The sequence below is a fragment of the Centrocercus urophasianus genome, unplaced genomic scaffold (genome assembly GCF_019232065.1).
Source record: "Centrocercus urophasianus isolate 14NV4802_14NV808 unplaced genomic scaffold, USGS_Curo_1.0 seq_23, whole genome shotgun sequence".
Taxonomy (NCBI): Eukaryota; Metazoa; Chordata; class Aves; order Galliformes; family Phasianidae; genus Centrocercus; species Centrocercus urophasianus.
This window is the reverse complement of record NW_024884789.1, coordinates 18,652,457-18,667,932: the sequence shown is the minus strand read 5'-3', so window position 1 is coordinate 18,667,932 and position 15,476 is coordinate 18,652,457. Positions and strand designations below refer to the sequence as shown.

Sequence of the window (15,476 nt, the reverse complement as noted above, 5' to 3'; positions counted from 1 at the left end):
AGTGTATTTAGGCTGCCTTCTCTTAATGCCTGAGCGGATTTCCCCCTGCTAGCCCTTGGGTAGCATCAGGCCAGGGTCCTTACGGTCTGGGAAGGTGCTGCCCTTTGTCCTGCCACCTGCTTGTCTGCTGCTTCTGTCCCCAGGCTCCTCCAGGCTGTGCCACCTCCCAGTGTTTGCACATTCCCCATGCATCTGCACAGCTGACTTTCACCAGCTTTTAATGACAGATCTAAAGAAATGGTGGGGTCTCCTTCAAACAAACAACAACAAAAAAAGTGTTGTAAGGGTGAGGGTAAGGCAGTGTGCTTGCCTGGTTAAACCCATCCTAGTGCTTGGCGTTCCTCCTCCCCAGGGCTGTGTCAGACCAAGCACTGCTGCGTGCTGGGGGTCACAGGAATGACTTTTGTTCTCAGTGCTGTGTTACTCCTGGGAGCAGCCGTGTGCTCCGCTGCTCCTGCGCTGAGCTGAGGGCGTTATTCCATGAGGAGGACTGCCTTTGTGCTGCTGCCCCGAAGAAGGCATTTTGCATACACTGCCTGCCTGTTTGTAGAGGAAGAGATGAGAGCTCTGTTGGTACACAAGTTCTTTTCTTTGCCTCCTTGTAGCAATCTCTTTGACACGCTGCACAACTACGCTGGTGAAACTCCCTATAGATCGCAGCATGAAGTTGCTTTTTGTCCAGCAGAATCAACTCTTTCCCCCCCTCCCTTTTTTTTTTTTAATGATAATGCAGAGAACAAGTGTGCCTGGGATATCTCCTCAGATGTACCAAACAGAAGTGCTGCCATAAAACGCAGTTACCTTATGCTGAATGAAAGGTAGCGCCTGCCCTGGTTTTGAGATTTGCACTGTGTTGGAGGCATGAATTTGAATTTGAGAGGGTAGTTGAGAAGCCAGATCTCTGCAGCCGATGGCACTCCTCAGCGTTGTCTCTATTGTGCAGGGCTGCCCAGGGAGGTTGTGGATGCCCCGTCCTTGGATGTGTTTAAGGCCAGGTTGGACAGGGTCCTGGGCAACCTGATCTGAATGTGTGTGTTTGGTGGCCCTGCTAGGCAGGGGGGTTGGAACTACATGATCCTTGAGGTCCCTTCCAACCCGGGTGATTCTGTGATTCTGTGTGATTCTGTGCAACTAAAAGATGTCTTTCTTTCTTCACAGGCAAAAATCTCTACACCAATGAATATGTAGCGATCAAACTGGTAAGTGGAAGCTTTGGGTATTTTGAAACGCATTGTACCTAGTGCTAGAAACCGAGAGGAAAAAGCAGCTTCCCCACTTGGCGTGCTCAATCCCAGCCAGGTGAACGGAGATGAACAGAGAAGTTCTTGCAGAGCTCTGAAAGAGAGCAGCTCCCAGCCCTTCTCCTGCTGCGTGTTTCTGGTCTGTCAGAAGCTGTGATCACCTCCTTCCTGAGGGGATGGCCCTGGTGGAGGTCTGTCACCCCTTCCAAGCCCCAGGGCTGAGCTGTTCTGCTCTGAATTCCCATTGATTCTCCAGGTTGTGACCATGTGAATGCAACAAGCAAAGCGAGCTCCAATCCAGCCAAGGTCAGGCCTTCCCCTCATGGACTCAGACATCCAAGGACACGCAGCCACAACCTTTGTTAGCAGGAGTCCTGGGAGTGGGGAAGCTCTCTAACTCTCTGCCAGATTTCTAAAGTCACCCCAGGAGTCAGTGCCTTCACTTCTTCTGCCTGTAAACTAAAACTTTCATTAGTTGCTTGGGGTTTTGCTGAAAATACCCAGTGCTCTTTTCTCATCTCTGTGCTCTTTAATCACAGATCCAAACCCTAGAATTTGAAGTTAAAGTTGTAATGCTGATTTGACATGAGCAGCAAGCGTGCCTGTTTTCCCAGCCCGTGTCTGGCAAAATAACAGGAGTCATTGGTGTTACAGAAGATCAAGATGGACTTGGTGCATTAATTCTGATTCGTGTTCAGATGCCGCAGATCCTACATCTCTGGTGTTCCCTTTATATGGTGCAGAGTAGATGGAAAAATAATTAGCACTTTGCAGGAGGGACTCGTTTTGAAGCGTGCTGGCAAATATCAGAAGATATTCCCTAAAATAACTGAATGACAGCTGCGGGATGTTTGGGGATGGAGCCAGACCGGGAGGAAGGGCCGGCGCTTGTTGTGTAGCTTTCTTTGTGGGCAGATCTGACAACAGAAAATGCACTTGTGCGAGCAGACTGGCTGTGCCATTGAATCGATAATGCTTCTAATTTGATTTTGCTTTCAAAGATACAAAGGGAAGAAGTGCTTCTTTCGACAGGCAGAGCTTTGAGGCAGCCCTACTTCAGCTCCGGATAATGTGATGCAAGGAATTAATGAACAAATTGACTTAGTGCTGTTGTCTGTGTGCCTTTCTGAGACTTGGACAAAAGAAATCTTCCAGCTTTTCAAATGTTTTTCTAAATTATATTGCGTTTACCAAGATAGATTAAATGATGTAATTTTCTTGGGGAACGAAAAAGCCAGGGAAGCTTGAGACTAAGAACTGTTGTAAATAGTTTTCCTTTCCTCCCTTGGGAATACCTGCATTTTTCTTCTTGTTTTTAACTTTTTTGTGGCAACTTGATAAATTTCCAAAGATATTCTGTATCCTTCAGGTAATCTGCAGACTAGTGTCTGAGTTTGCTGCGCTGAAGGCAACATTTCCTACTTTTTCCAACTCAAAACTCTACTTCAAATCCTTTGAGCTGCTTGAGATTCTCCTGCACTGCAGCCCTGCTGTCTCAGCATTTTGTTCCTCTTGTTGAAGATGAATGGAGGGCAAATTAGAGAATTACTCTGCAGATGCCAAAGGGTTGATCAGAAAATGCTGTGACGTTCTGTGCTAACCTCTGTTGGTTCGTCTTTGGGGTGCGAATTTCTGAGGTGCGCTGCATCTCGGTGAGCGGGGAGCACTGCCTGTGCTCTGACACCGTGGGTCCCCGTGCAGCTCCTGCTCTCAGCCGGAGGTCTTTTGGAGCTGCTGTGCCGTGCGTTAGCTGTGTTTGTTGGCTTAAACTATTGAGGGCTTTTAATGCTGACTTGCACGTGGCAGGAGTTTCTACCAAGCTGCTGCTGCTGCCTGTTGGTTTGAGCCGTGGGTTTTATATGCTAGGCAGCAGCAATTCCCTGCTTTTCAGCACAAATGCAGCATCTGCCAGCACCCCTAAGCCCTTGGCCTGCAGAACAACCATCTGCTGTGCTGCGATCTGCTTGGAAGCTGCCGTGGCGGGCGAGTGTCCAGAGCTGCTCCTGATGCAGAGAGGCTCAGGCATGTCTTGCCCTGCTTGTCACAAGCAGCCTCATGTCCTCACACATTAGTCCCTCTGCCTGCTGGAACAGATGAACTGCACACTGAATAGACTTGAGTTCCTGTTGCCCTAAATCCCTTTGCTGTGGAGGTCTCTGAAGTCTTAAACTGACGTTGGCAGTTATTTTCACTTAACTGTGGCTTGTGTAGCAATGGGCTTTGTGTTTCTTTGTATTTGCCTTCAGTGAAGGTTTTTGAAGTGTTTTTTAAGTAGTTGGTCGTATTGCACTGCTGAACCTTGTAAATGGCATAGTCAAGAAGCAGTCAGGAGTGATATTCCCCTTGCTGGCTACAGAGGGGATAACTTGAACAAGTGCTGAACAGCTTGGCTGGAAGGCCTCCTGGCTGAATTCCTGTACAAAAATGGCTCTTTGACTTGAAGTCTTTAAGGTGAAATTTGCAGCAAACGTGGGCATTAATCTTAAACGAAATAAGACAGGGATCTGCTGAAGCTTCATGTCTCCTGTGCAGGCTGAAGAGCCAGTTGAGCGTGCTGAAGGTGCCAGCACAAGCTCCTGACTCCGTTGAGCATCTTCCTGTAACTCCTGGAGCTGATGTGTAGCAGTGCTTTGGGGCTTTTCAGCAAGTGTTTGAGATTCAGACTGGTGCTGGTGCCATTGGATGGATTTCATGTGGTTTGTGCACCGCAGCATTTGTCTTCTCGTACAGAAGAGAATAACAGCATAAGCTGAGGCTGGAACAGTCCGCATCATTGGCTACCCCAGGTGCAGTTCTATGGAAAATGTAATTACTCAAGTCTCTTAATCCTCTCCATGTTAAGCTCATATTTTTTAGAAGCTCTGTAATCATGCATGTTAATGCATTATAGATCGTAGGCATTAAGTTTTATGCGTGAAGTGGCAGTTGAGAGATGTGCTGGTTTGGGTGCATTGCAGGCTTATCCATTTTTTTTATCCCGTGTGTAAAAACAGAATATTCTTGAGTGCTTTAAAATGTTTGAATGGCATCTGCCAGTGAAGGAGGAGCCTTGCTCCCGTGTTTCTATCAGATCTCTGCTGAGCTTGCTGCTGTGCTACGCCTTTATGCAACTCCAGGCACGGCATATGACTCACTGTGTCACAGAAATGCAGGCTAGTGACCAACAGCACTGTGGGCAGACGTAAGTCCATAGGCTCAACTTGTGGCTTAACCTTTCTCAGCCATGACTTTCCTGCCTCTGTTCTGCCTGGTCAGCGTCGTCCTGCAAGGATCAGCAGCTTTGATGGACGAGTTTTGAATGTCACTTCCATGAATGAGCTCTGTTTTTTAGTTTCTCTTTAGCAAGGAAGTTATTGCGCTTCCAGCAAAGCTCCTCCAGAGTGCAAGTCTTCCTGCTTTTACTTTCTGTTCTCTGTTTATTTAAATGATGTCTAATGATGAAGTCTATTGTTAGACTCCTAAGGCGTTTTATCTTGAAACGTGAAGCAGTCTTTATGGTCACAGAACTTTAAGTACTTTTTTCAGTCAAAATATTTCAGGTGGCATTTTTTTCTTCTCTTCTAGGAACCAATAAAATCACGTGCACCACAACTCCATTTAGAATACAGATTTTACAAGCAGCTTGGAAGTGCAGGTAAGTAAGCCTGCCTTAAGCTTATAGGAGGTTTGTAATTTCTTTATGCAGTCAAACGTTACCATCGTGTGTGTTGTGCATCTCTGACAAGAATTTCCTGATTTCCTGATGCTGAAGGGCATGGAGCGTCTCCCTAATGAGGAAAGGCGGAGTGACCTGGGTCTGTTCAGCATGGGGGAAAGAAAACTGAGAGGGGATCTGATAAATATTTGTAAATATGTGAAGGGAGGTGGGAGGCAAATGGGTGAGGCCAGGCTCTTCTTGGCTGTGTGCAGTGACAGGACAAGGAGCAGCGGCCTAGAGCTTGAACGCAGGGAGCTCTGCAGTGCCATGCAGAAGAACTGCTTTGTGGTAAGGGTGGTGGAGCGCTGGAACAGGCTGCCCAGAGAGGTGGTGCAGTTTCCTTCCGTGGACATATTCAAGATCCATCTGGGCACCGACCTGTGTGACCTGTTGTAGGAGCTGCTTTAGCAGGGGCTTGGACTCAATGATCTCTTGAGATCCCTCCCAACCCCTGTGATTCTGTGGGATTGGGGCAGATTATTTTATTCCCACACGTGCTTTTGGAGAAGTTTTGGTCAGAATATCGCGGTAATAACTGGATAATCGTTCAGACCTAGAATCTCTCATTAGTAAAATGATTGCTGTGTTAGTGAGGATTGTTGTTTTTCTTACACTCCTGATTTTTTTGTGCTGTTTTGCCTGGATGGCACAGCTTCCTCTTGCAGAGGATGTGCTCTCACACCGCCAACAAAATACCAAGTTGAAGAAAGTGAAAGACCTGCTCTGAGTTCATGCTACGTGGGACCTGAGCAGTCATCACGCAGCTTTATTTTGCTAGTTGAGTTAGTTCTTCTAATTAGTTTCCTGAATTTTGTCCTCTGGTGGCTGAGATGCTATTGCACTTTTTAATGACTTTTTTTCTCTTTTAGCATGCAAATTCTGGTAGTAGGAGCAACGTGAGCTATTACTATTGGAAATACTGAAGTGATGTTTTGTTTCTTGTTGTTTTGGTTTTATTTTTTTTAAACAGAACTTATCACTGAAATACGGTGCTCTTGTCTGTGCACTTTGTATTCTGGTATTTGCATCCTGTTGCACACAAAGCTGATAGGTTAATGCCATCAGCACTTAACTCCAGCTCCCTGTGCTTTTGAGACTTAGTGCATTTCTGCTGTGGCCTTTGTAAGTGAATATGTCAAACACAGGTTCACACGGTGAGACATCTAACTCCACCTTTCCTTCCCTGATTGAGTTTTGTTGATGCTTGCATCAGCATACCCCAGTGAGTGACTCTCTTGGTGGGCTCAAATCCCAATACGCTTTTTCTCCACTTTCCAGCTTTCTACCTCTCTTTAAAGATATTACTGAGAAATTTGTAAACCGATGGAATGTAGGGGGCTTTACTGTGGTTACATGAAGGTGTTTTGTTTGTTTTACTATAGCTCATTTCCTGTCAAGCAGGAGAAAACAATCTTATGAATTTAAACCTTCATGCTACAACATTCACCCAGATTTCTGCCTTGCCTGGTCCTTTGCATGCTGGTGGAACAGACATGGGAATCTTGCCTTTAGGATCTGTTCTCATCGTTCCATGGGGGGATAACTGCCATCTCAAGTTTTATTTTTATTGCCAAGAGTGTGTTAGGAGAACTCCTGAAGGACATGACTTCTCTTTCTTCCTCTGTGTGGTCCCACAGGATCACAAACTCAGCTCTGCCAACCTGTTGGATGCCATTAGAAGCTCATGTTTTGCTGAAACAGGTGCAAACAGGCCAGGAGTTTAGGGTGGAGGATGTGAGCCGTATCTCTGTCTCCACAAAATCTGGAAGCTTAACAAAACGAGTTTTAGTGGAGCCAGACTACCAGGATCATGGAGTCTTCTCTTGATGTCTGCACACCAAGCTGAGAATTCGGGGAAGATCCTCTGCAAAAACAAGCTGGTGCTGCATATGTGCTGACTTTAGAGAAATAGTTGGATTGATCTCGGCAATGCTTTTAATGCCACACTCCCTGGAAAGGTCCTTGCTTCAAAAGCTTCAACTCTTCTGAAGTACATTACTGCTAAATCATAGAAGTTAGTGCGGAAGGGACCAGCTTGCCACGGATCAGATAGGAACATTCTTGTGGAGTGTCTATAATGATACAGTTCGTCTCTGGTGTGTATAATTAGATGTGTTCACAAGAAGCTGATTTACCAGTGGGGATGCAGAGGCAGCCAGTGCCCAAGAGCTGCTCTGTTTGACCTCAGCTCTTTTTCTACCCTCTGGCACAGCGCCGGGGTTTACATGGCAGCTGTTGGAAATAAGGATGTGTTCTTCCTCGTTATTCAGTTAACTTTCCTGCCCCTGAATGAGGAGGCAGGGACCTGCTGTGCAGAGACCATCTGCTTGTTTCTTCTGTCTCACTGTGGAATTAAATATTTAACAGCCTAAAATAGTGTATGACTGCTATACCTTAATGTAGGCAGTGAAACAAGGGGGAAAACAACAAACAAGCCAACAAAAAACTCTTTCAGAGTGGTTCTTTGTTGTACACTGCAGATGAATGTGCATGGACGTCCTGCTGCCCAGCCTCTGGTCGGGGCCGCCTGCTGCATGTCTACTTCTGCTGGTGCCAAGGATGCCTGCGTCAGCCCTGATTTTATTTTATTTTTTTCGTGCTGGATAGCAGCTACCTGTGAATTAATGTGAATGGCACAGCTGTCCACGTACATCCAAGCATGATGGGTATTCCCAAAACTCAGCTCTGGTACAGCCAGCGAGGTCTGCTTCTTCCACACCTCGGGCACAAGGCGAGCTCACCTCTGACCTGACAGGGTGCTGCTGTGTCTCCTGTTGCCTCTGCTATGTCTGTAGGGAATCATCAGGCCCTTCTACTTGTAAGATGATGCATGGAGGAGCATCATCTCCTTGCAGGCTGATGTGTCTGATTCTCTGTAAGTACTGGGGTGGAGAAGGCTGGTGTTGGCAAAGCAGAATGGGGCTACTTTCACCATGGCCGAATAGACCCAGCTCTGAGCTCCTTAAGATGTTTCCTGTGCTGTTTACCAGGAGGCATAAAAGAATCATATTATAGAATCCCAGAATGAGTTGGGTTGGAAGGGACCTTAAAGCCCCCCAGCGCTACCCTGGGCTGGCTGCCTCCCACCAGCTCAGGCTGCACAGGGCCTTCTTGTGGCCTTGGGCACCTCTGGGGATGTGGTCATCACAGCTCTCCGGACAAAGCATTTGCTCTGCTCCAGCTGCCCCCTGCTCACACAGCAGCATCCCAGGGTTCTTTTCAGTCTTATTTCAGTTGAATTCCACATTCTCACCTTTCCTTCAGGTTAAACTCCTACAGACTTACCAGGGAGATTAACTTCTCCAAAATTTTTACTGGGAATTCTTTTTTTTTTCTTTTTTTTCTAATCAACAAAATAGTGCCTCTATTTCCCAGTCTTACTCAGTCTTCAGCCTTTTGATTGACCTGCTCTTTCCTATGTGTAATGTGGATATTAGGGCAGGAGAATGTGGCCATGTTTTTATCTCTGTCCCATCACTTAGATTTTGGCAGCAATCTGCAGCAGCTCCTCCTTTGTATCTGCTGGCAGTTCCAGCCAGCTGGGTGTGGAGATACTGGACTCTCCTGTTTACTGACTGCTCTGATCACGATCTGGGATGGTGATGGGGTATGTGGCACTGCTCAAGCCTGTTGTATTGGAAGGTGGATCCTCCCGATCTCATCACTGCTAGAAAGTGCTTTAAATGTGCTTTGAATTTGAAAAGTTAAAACACTGCTGTGTTTCCTGCTGTAGTTAAGTTGCTGGGAGCTGATGGGCTAATACAAGTGGACATAGAGATGTCTTAGGACATCTTTAAACACCAGTCATTACTTCAGTGGGAATTATAGACCGGGGGGAGTCTGGAACCTCTGTATTTCTCCTGGAGACACAGCTCGAAGCCATTCCACACAGCTTGATATGCTGCAGAGGTGTCTGAAGCTCTGCTGTGTTCCTGTGCAGCCACAGAGCTGAGGTCTCTCCTGGTCCTGCTGCCATTGTTTACAATGCAGCTCACCTGAAATGGAAGCCAAAGGCTCAGCCCTTGAGGCAAGCATTGTCCAAAAGCTTTGTTGCTGTCCAGCTTTGGTTGGAGGGCAACAAGATTTATCTCCTCCTCTAAACCTTGCTGTGCTGAGTAGCCGGGGCAAACGTCATTGAGATATGTGCATGGATGTATCATTGCAAAGCCCGAGCTACTGTTTCCCTAAAGCCCCGTCGGTTTGTGCAGCCAGCTTTCCTTGGGGGTGGGGAGCCCGCTGCTGCGTGACATTCCCGTGTTGCTCTTAGCCCCATTCCTCTCTCCGAGGATGTGATCGTGGCTGAAAAACATCTCCAAGCACTCAGGAAACCGCTTTTTGGTCTCTTGCTTCTATGCAACTGAATAATTAACCGAGGCCAGGAAGTGCTGCCTGCTGGCAGTGACCAGCAGCGGTGCAGGGCTGAGCTTTCCTCAGAGTGTCTGTGGCTCCATGTGGTGATCAGGGATGTGAGCTGCGCCTGCCCCACGAGCCCCACGTTTGGGAAGTTCCTTCTGCCCCCAGGTTCCTGCATAGCGGCAGCTTCTGCCTGCGCGCGGTGCGCAGGGAGGCACAGCGCTTGGCTTCAGCGGTAACTGCGCTCCCTCTCAGCTGGCAGATGAGTCACGCCGTCCCCGCGCCCTCGCAGTCCCACCTTGGCACATGTGATTCATTGCAGCACGCGCTCCTGCTTTCACACACCAGCCGTGCTGCTCCCCGGCGGTGGGAGCCGCTGGCCGGGGGGATCGTGCACAAATCGGCTCCACAGCGCTGCTTTGGAGAGGAGTCGTACACAGGAGAATCCCAGGAAACAGAGAACATCTCTGCTGCGTTCCCGGCCCACGCGGCACATGAGTCACAGCAGAATATACTGAGCCAGGGAGGGAAGTGCTGGTACATATAGAACGTGGAAGGGTTCTGTAGTTTTGTTGTAGTTCTTGCTCTGTAAACAAATTCACCTCTAATGAAATACCGAGTCTGTGTGTTTACTTTTGGACCTCTTTCTGTTGCACAACTTGCAGGAGTGAAGCAGTCTGTTTACTTGTCAGGAAGCGGGATCAAGAAAAATGAAGGTGGTGTAAATAACTGAGCCTTTCAGTCAATATTTGCATGTCTATTTTTCAGTGTAGCTGCCTGCCGCTCCGTTCTGCATCCTGAGTTGCTCTTCAGGACTGCCTACATTGCGCGCATTTCTCTCTTCCCGTGTTGCTCTTGCGCTGCCCATGTCCTGCTGCACGCTCCCTGTGTACCAGTCTCGGGAGAGAAATTCTTTCCGTGCCGGTTTCACAACGCTGCCATTCAGCAGCAATTAGGCAGGGGTCATTACAGAGCGACTTGTGCAGATGGGAGTAAACAAGGTGCTGTGGAGGAGTGTGCTGCCTTGCCTGCTGCTTTGTGGGGAGCTCCCTGCCTGCAACGCTTTTCCCCGCAGGAGCTGCAGCAGTGCAGGGCTGTGTAAGTGAGGCCTAATGCAAGATTGCCTGGTAATACCAAATTGACATCCATTTGCACCAAAAGCAACTTGCTTCTTCAGATCCCAGTCCCATGTTTGAACAGTTCCCTGCTTCAATCCCTGGCGCAGACGCTCGCATTCCTTTTAAGCTGTTGGTTTGTTTTCTAACAGCAAGCAAAAGCTCTTTACCTTCATTCTCAAATCTTGCAAGGTGTTGTGAAGAAACTTGCCACTGAAGATAGGTCTGAGGTGCCTCAGCAAGGAGTGGTGACAGGTAAGGTTTCGTTCAAATAAAAAAATGATTTTTTGCAACAAAATCGCAATGCATGGGAGGCCGCAGCAGAATTAGCTGTGCCCTTGAAGAATGTGGTGGACAGCTCCAAGCATTTCTGTGTCATCTGATGAGATGTGGAGCTGGTGGGGTCTGTAAGTTCAGAGCTCGTGATTTACAGAATGAAACACAGTGGAGAATTGCAGCCCCCCCAGCTCCAGCCTGCCTTTGAAAGCAGGCTTGCTGTGGAGCAATGAGGGGCAATGCTTCGCTATCTGAAAGTGTGGTGGTTCCCTTGCTTGGAAGGGTTTATTGAACATGTACACTTTAACAGCTCTTTTAACATCAGAAAACTTCCTTAGGCTAAATTTAGGCTTTGCCAATTGAAAGCTATCAGATGTTATTAAAGCAAGGCCCATTAATATTTGAATATGAGCAGCTTCCTTTTTATATTTCAAGAAGCCTTCTTCTGTCTCCTGCTCTTCTGGTATTTGTGGCAGCAGTCACAAAGCCCCAGGAGCATCCTCTGTTTGTGGCAGGGTAGTCGGAGTCCCTCTGAAAGAGAAAACTGTGCTAGGGAGGTTGCACACTGGTGAGCATGGGATGCAAAGGGTAGGGGGCTGCCTGCCTCTCAGAACAGCTGATAGTTGATAGGTGTGGTTTGTGTTCTCCAAGCTCTGCCCTGCCTGCTGTTCACAACGCCCTCCTCTTCCTCCTGTCTCAAGGAGATGAGCCACTGCCTCCACAGGGGATGGAGCAGTGCTGCTCAGCATGGGCTGTCCCTGGGGGAGGCTGATGGTCCTGTAAAGCATCTGAACTTTGTTTTCCAGGAGATTTTTCTGTAACAGAAGAGGATGGGAGGTTTCCATCAGGCTGCAAGGACTACGTGGGTAACAATTACCTACAGAGCTGACAAATCCTTCAAATGCTCTGACGGTTTGTGTAGTAGGGCTGATGAATGCCAGCCTCCTGAGTTGCTGTGGACAGCACACGTGTGTTTGACTCAGCATCCATCACCTACTAGTTTGACACTTCTACGGGAGCCAATGGTGATCTCATGGGTTTTTAGCAGGCATTGTGTTGGGCCCTGTGATAAAGCAGCTCTGATGCAGCATCAGTGTGGGCAGGTCTGCGTGGCTCAGGTCTGGTTTATCTCCTGGTCACTTGAAGCTGGGGCTGTGTGCCTGATAGGCTTTATCCAAATAAATTAGACTGCTCTGGTTTGTCATCAAAGAAGCAAATGCAGTTGGATCAGCTGCTGCCACTCCTTGCGCAGGGCAGTGCGTTGCTGTAGCAATGGGGCTGGGGCACCTCTTGGTCTCTGCACAGAGATGTGGGCCGTAGCTGAGCTGTAACGTCAGCTGTCAAATTTCTTCTGTGTTCCCACTGTGAAGCAGCAGCAGTGCCACTTCGCTTTGCAGCTGGCCAGCACACTGTAAGCTTCAAGTGCCACTGAACTGCACTGTACATCACTGGCACGTGGGTAGGCTGGGCATCTGTGCTGGCAGGAGTCAGCAAGGGAGATGAGCTGATGAGGGGCAGTGGCCACCTGGGTGCTGGTGCAGTCGAACCAAAGTGTTCCTCCACATGGTTCAGCACATGGCTCTCATTATTGCTGCTTTCTTAGCAGTTTTCATCTCCCTGGAGTCAAGCAGCGTCTTCTGCCAGTGCTTCTGTCAGATCTGTGTGCAGCTGGGTGTTCTCTTGCAGCCTGGAAGTGCTGTTAGTTTTCCTTAAGTATCCTGTAGGTTGTACATGCGGCATAATGAAGCATATTCAGGTAAAATGCCCTCGGTCGTCCTCATTCCTCTTAAAAAATGAAGGACCCCAAACCTGCTGCTCAATTCCCCTTCAGGGTCTAGAGCTGCTCGTTTAGATGGCTGTGACCTGTTCCTGCTGTACAGGAGCTTCAGAGCTCGTGAAGCTGCCTCACACCGTGGCTGTGTTTTAATTGCTCAAGAGCTTTCTGTGCAAATCTCATTGCTGTCAGTGGGCTGCCTGTGACCCTGCACTTAACCTGCACACAGTTCAAAAGCTGCGGCACTGCAGCTTCCCACGCCTTGCAGCAGAGACACAGCCTCTGCTGAGTACACAAAGAAAGCCCAAAAGCAAAGCAGACGGGACCATGAGGTTAGAGGAATAATTACATCATGTTAAGCCTTTTGATTTATTCTCCCATCCATGTCCCTGTGTGCAGGTACGTGGGAAAAGGCAGATGGTTAACTTCAGCTGGAACTTTTGGAGGTGGTTTAAAATAACTGTTCTAATGTTCTGCAGTGTTTTGATTCTCCTGCTAAGCTGGTGCCTTGTGTGCCAGCTGCACCCAGTGCTGGAACAGCAGAATGTGCACAGGCTTTACCAACCTCAAATGCAGCAGTTGTGCAGAGACTGGAGTGAAAGAGATGAAATACAGAAATCAGTTTCCCAAAATCTGCGCAGCTGGATTTGGTTTTTGTGAGTATCAATGTGGGCATCCTCTGGGCACCCTGAAATTGCTTCTTTCTTCATCTGTGTGAAGAGTTGTCTAATGGAGTCCAGCCATGTTATCAGGAAACCAGCTTGTGCAACTCCAGGAGAATGAAACGCCGCCCCTTTTGATAACACAACAATTGGGAAAATTGTTTTTCTGTAACTGAAGTAAAATCATTTGGATTTTTACCAGCAGCGAGAACAAATATGTTCTTCCTTCTGTCCTCACTACGTCTGTTTTTCTTCTGTTCCTTTTCCTGTACCTTTTTTTTTTGGTAGATACAGACACAAGCTACTCGCAGCACAGCAGGGGTTCAATACATCCTGTATGGCTTGAGAAGGCACAAAATCTGCTCACTTTCTGGAATGAATTTGGAGTCTTGAAGTCTGCTGTAGACACGCGTTGGAGATGAAGTAGCCCTGTCTGCAGGCACACAGCTGTGTGCAGGGTGGCATCTCCTCTCCTCCAAAGCTCAGCTGCTGGGCAAGCATCGGGGGAAGGGAATTGGTCATCATACAAATTTGGGATGCTTCCTCTTGCTTTTTCCCCCAGAGTCTCTGGGGATGCTGATGGGCTCTTTGCTGCAGTGAAGCAGTGAGTCCTGCTGGGCAGTAACATGAAAGCACTTAGCATTTGCTGGAAAAGGGATGATCCACAGTGCAACTGAAGCAGGAAAAAGATGTTGCAGAATTCTGGTGGCAAAGAATTGAGTGTCTGGCAGCAGTCAGAGCAAATGGTAACAAGGATGTTGGGAGCTGCAAGGATAAGAGGAGCTTGTGATGATGCTGTGAAAGGGCTGCAGAGCTGCCATCTGTAGCAGGGCGAGTGGCTGGAGCTCTGCAGTATGGAAATGTCCAGAATCAGTGGGGCTGAGAGCAGAGAGTGCTGGCACCAAGGCCAGCTGTGAGGAGGCACACAAAGCTGTGATTACCCAGCAAGGATGGTCACCTCTGCGACCTCCATCAGGACAGCAGGAGGAGAGTGCTCTGCACGTCCGTAAGGATGTACCTCAGGAGCATGAAGACGTTGGCAAAACAAAAAGCTTAATTGAAACACAGCATTTTAAATTTCCTGAAGAGGTGAAGAGCACTTGGTTGAGGTTGTGTTGAGTGCCTGGTGACAACTGGTGGTGGATCAAGCTCTTCATTACTTCTTCTAAGGACTCGTCGTGAGTGGAAGATGCTCTTCACGTCTGGATCTGAGTGGTGGGATCTTGGAGGTGACTGGGTTGTCCTCATCACCTCATCATCTCTTCGGTTGGAATGGTTCAGTTTCACGTGTCGGTGAAAGGTTTCACTAGTTCTACAAACTGGTTCTTAATGCAGTGCCACACAGCCCTGGATCTGGACCTTCCAGCAAAGAAATGGCATTACGCAGTCAACAGCAGCGTTAGGGAATGTAGCAGCATCTGCGTAAGAAGGCTCATAGGGCCGCGTCCTTCTGGAAGACTTGTGCAGTGCTGGGCTCCTGGGCTAAGCCTGGACTGCTGCAGTCTTTCAGCTGAATTGCGTATGACCAGGTTAAAAAATAGGGTATTTTTGGAGCACAATGTTGGCTTCCTTTCCCTGGGCTCCCAGACCTGGGTGTCTTTCAGCCCTTACTGTTAACGGTTCTGCGCTGCAGCGGTTTGGATTAAAAGAGTGCCTGTTCTCAGTTCAGTTACAAATTTAATCATTTGAACCCAGAGTGAACCACAGCGAATAAATAACCGTACTGGAAAGAAGTGATTTTGAGAGAAAATGAAATGAAATGAAAGCTTGAAGGGCGTTAGGCTGTAAGGAGCTCTCAGTGCAGCCTGCTCATTACTGAAAGCCTGGAAGGTTCAAGTTGTTTTCATCCAAAAGCCATGCCTTATTCTCGTTGGTTAGTTAGTTTATGGCTTTTAGCTTTATTCCTGGGCTTTGAAACCTGCACAGCAAAAATGTTCCCTGGTTCTCTCTGGTAGAGGGATTTTGGAGGCTGGCAGAAGAGAGAGGATGGCCACTACATGAGTTTGGACATTTTTCTTTCAAATATCAGTAGTCCAAAGTGGTCTTAGCAGAAAGCTGTACATGATATGTATTTCATTTTACACTGTCACATTACTCAGAGCTGTCTCTGCAGGTCCAGGTAGGGGCTGCCACATGAGAGCCTGTTTGAGGGACTGGTTTTCAGCTGCATCCCCAAGGTCAGCCTGATCTGCAGTCATGGGCATCCCAGAACCTGTGCATGGAAATCGAGCACAAAATCAGTGCAGCTCCACTGAGTGTCATGCAGCCAGCTTTGAGAGTACTCCGAAATTTTCATCAGCATGTTGTCATGGGCACGGCAAAGGTACCTGCTACTGACTGCAGGGAGTGAGAGCACTC

The 15,476-nt window shown here is 48.0% G+C and overlaps 1 protein-coding gene across 3 annotated transcripts in view; it reads left to right on the top strand.

The window, feature by feature from the left end:
* Window positions 1-15,476, top strand: part of CSNK1G1 (casein kinase 1 gamma 1) — an 84,261-nt gene that overhangs the window by 42,865 nt on the left and 25,920 nt on the right. For all 3 annotated transcript variants that reach the window (XM_042824058.1, XM_042824059.1, XM_042824060.1), the window contains 2 exons: window positions 1,159-1,199; window positions 4,806-4,875. In XM_042824058.1, the coding sequence (XP_042679992.1) occupies window positions 1,159-1,199; window positions 4,806-4,875 (111 nt within the window). The remainder of the gene's footprint in view (window positions 1-1,158; window positions 1,200-4,805; window positions 4,876-15,476) is intronic.